This window comes from Priapulus caudatus, unplaced genomic scaffold, assembly GCF_000485595.1.
Source record: "Priapulus caudatus unplaced genomic scaffold, Priapulus_caudatus-5.0.1 Scaffold4416, whole genome shotgun sequence".
NCBI lineage: Eukaryota > Metazoa > Priapulida > Priapulimorpha > Priapulimorphida > Priapulidae > Priapulus > Priapulus caudatus.
Genome location: NW_014581477.1, coordinates 1 through 2,845, shown reverse-complemented (window position 1 = coordinate 2,845; position 2,845 = coordinate 1). Strand labels below are relative to the sequence as shown.

General features: G+C 49.9%; 1 protein-coding gene across 1 annotated transcript; it reads right to left on the bottom strand.

Annotated features, from left to right (window-relative positions):
* Positions 1-387: 387 nt before the first annotated feature.
* Positions 388-2,672, bottom strand: LOC106819775 (high-affinity choline transporter 1-like; the record flags this gene model as incomplete). Its single annotated transcript, XM_014824362.1, has 3 exons — positions 388-1,670; positions 2,121-2,350; positions 2,534-2,672. Coding segments are annotated over 3 exons (828 nt in total), but the record flags the coding sequence as incomplete, so codon positions are not given.
* Between the last annotated feature and the right edge of the window lie 173 nt (positions 2,673-2,845).

The following is a 2,845-nucleotide window of genomic DNA, read 5'->3' as shown; positions in this document are numbered from 1 at the left end:
TACACGCATGTACACGCATGCACGCACGCGTACACGCACGCACGCACACACACGCGCAAATGCGCACACATATTATAGCGCACGCTTATATAGGTGCTGCCATCTCTTGACGAGCAACTACAAATTCAGCGTCAGCAAACTACCTCAGTAGTAACCATGCTCCTAAAGACACGTGATTGCAGTCGCTAGCACGTGATTACTGTCCGATGGCGTGATTTATTTACCATAAAAACTAATTTCCTATAATTTAAATTAATTATGCTCTAATATGTTAAAATGAATTATATATCTGAATATATTAATAAAAAATCATAATATCATATATTGATATATATATTATTATATATATCATATTTAATATAATTATATAAAAAAGCGAACACGTTATTTTGTGGAATGATATAAAGTACACGTTTATATACATCAAGAGAAATCATACATTACGATACAAACACGCGCGTTCCCAATATAAAACATCTTATTAAACGGTCATCTCTACGACTTACTAAGTACTGATGTACTGCTACCAACTTACTTCTCAGCAGCTAAGCGCTGGAATATCCTGATAGCAGGATCAATAACTACTGATCTATCATAATTGGGCGCGTTGTTTGCGGACGGAAATCCGTCTGGACGAGATCGATATAATCCTGATCGGCGATCAAAACAAAACGCCAAAAAACTGCCACATTCACTTCAAACGTTTCACGGGCTGTGAACCGAGGCTTATCACGGGCAGGGGGCTCATAACAAAAGAAGCCAGGTTTCTGTGATTGGCTGAGGCCGGGCCGCCATATTGGCAATCCGGCGTTCGAACAGCCGCCTCGCTAGAAGCGGTCGGGTCGGGTCGAAGATCAAGTGATCGACGCAAACAAACAGCCAGATCGAATCAATCCATCGGATCGAGATCCGGTGATCCGACCAAACAAACGCACCCTATGTGTCCGTAACATCAAGGGGTATTAATACCTGAGAGCTAACAATAGGTATAATAATCAAGAGGTAATGACCCACTGGGAAGAACCTCTCTCCCTGCCGCCGCTACAGGCTCGTCATCTTGCTCCCGTATGCCTCCTCCTCTTTCTTCCCGTTCTCTCCCACCTCCTCCCCTCGATACGCAGATTCATCTCCCCGTCGAATTTCATCTCGTTTTCCGCCACAGATGCGCTGCCACCGGCTCATCAAACACCGGGTTATCCTTCCGGCGAGTTTCACCTCGTCCGCCTCCTGGCCGTATCCTGCCGGTAGCATCTGAACACGTCCCACTTCAGCGCCACCTTGCGGCACGTGAACAGATAATGCGGCAGCGCTGACACAGCAACAACTCCTGTCAAACTTGCCAACATCGCCAGCGTCCGAAACGGAAACAGCTGACCATCCGCTTCGTTGTAGTACGGGTAGTGAACGGCAGGTGGCAGCCCGATCAGCGGCTCCCCGCCGACGAAGCGCAGGATACAGCCGACGATGTAGGCGACGACGGAACCGTACGTGTTCGCCCAGGGAACGTAGAGCGACGACAGCAGCTGAGGAAAGAGGATGACGTAGACGAGGTCGGAACAGAGGAACCAGAGACCGTAGATGGATTCGACGGCGAGGCCGAGAGCCATGGCGAGGACGCCGACGACGACGATACCGCCGCGGACCGTCCACACGAGCGCCACCTGCGGGAGCTGCGGGGAAACACAGACGTGGTGGTTAGCAGCGTCACGTGACGTGAGAATAGCGACGAGAATAAAAATCAGTGATTTGTTCTTCTAAGCTCGTCTAGTATTATGTATGTGTATTATTGTTTTATTATATTGTCTTGTGTATTATTATCTGTCCGTGTGTCCGTCCGTTCGTCCGTCCGTCCGTCTGTCCGTGTGTCTGTCCGTGGATGCGTCCGTGGATGCGTCCGTACGTCTGTACGTCTGTAGGTGCGTCTGTCCGTGCATTTATCCGTGGGTGCGTCCGTGCGTCTGCCCGTACGACTCTCCGTCCATCCGTCAGTTTGTGCGTCCGTCCGTCCGTCCGTCCGTCCGTGCGTGTATCGATCCGTGGGTCTGTTCTTACGTCCGTCCGTACGACTGTCCGTCCGTCCGTCCGTGGGTGCGTCCGTACGTCTCTACGTCTGCACGTACCTCGCGTCCGGCAATGGCGATCCAGATCTCTCTGACGATGTTGTTAGCGAAGAGCGACGCCCCGCTGAGAAAAGCCGAGTCCACAGACGACATGACGGCAGCCGACACGGCGCCCAGGCCGACGAAGGCGACCCACGTCGGCGTCAGGTGCTGCATGACGATGGGAAGGATCAGCGGCTTGTCGTCGTCTGGTATCGGCACGACGCCGCCGTACGACGTCGCGTTCCAGTCTATATGTGGACGGAAGAGGAAGAAGTCTATATGGATGGAAGGCGAAAAAAAGAAGAACTAGAAGAAGAAAGGAAGAACAACAAGAAGAATACTATACGGAAGGAAGACCCGCTGCGGTGGAGACGGTGTGTTAATAGAGGGCGCTATGTTAGCGAAGAGTGTCGTTAGGGAGAGCCACTCACCGGTAGAAGCTCCTATGGCGCCTATGAGTATAGGCGGTATACTCATGAAGATACAGCCAGCAGCAGCTATGAACGACAGTGCTCTCGCTCGGCCGACAGACCTCGCCGACAAAACACGTTGAAAGTAGACCTGCGGCCGGGAAGTTAGCAATTAGGTTCAGCTTTATGTACAGTGTTTATATAGGCCATATTATTAATATACAGTGTTTATATAGGCCTTATTATTTATGTGCAGTGTTTATATAGGCCTTATTATTCATGTACAGTGTTTATATAGGCCTTATTATATATGTGCAGTGTTTATATAGGCCT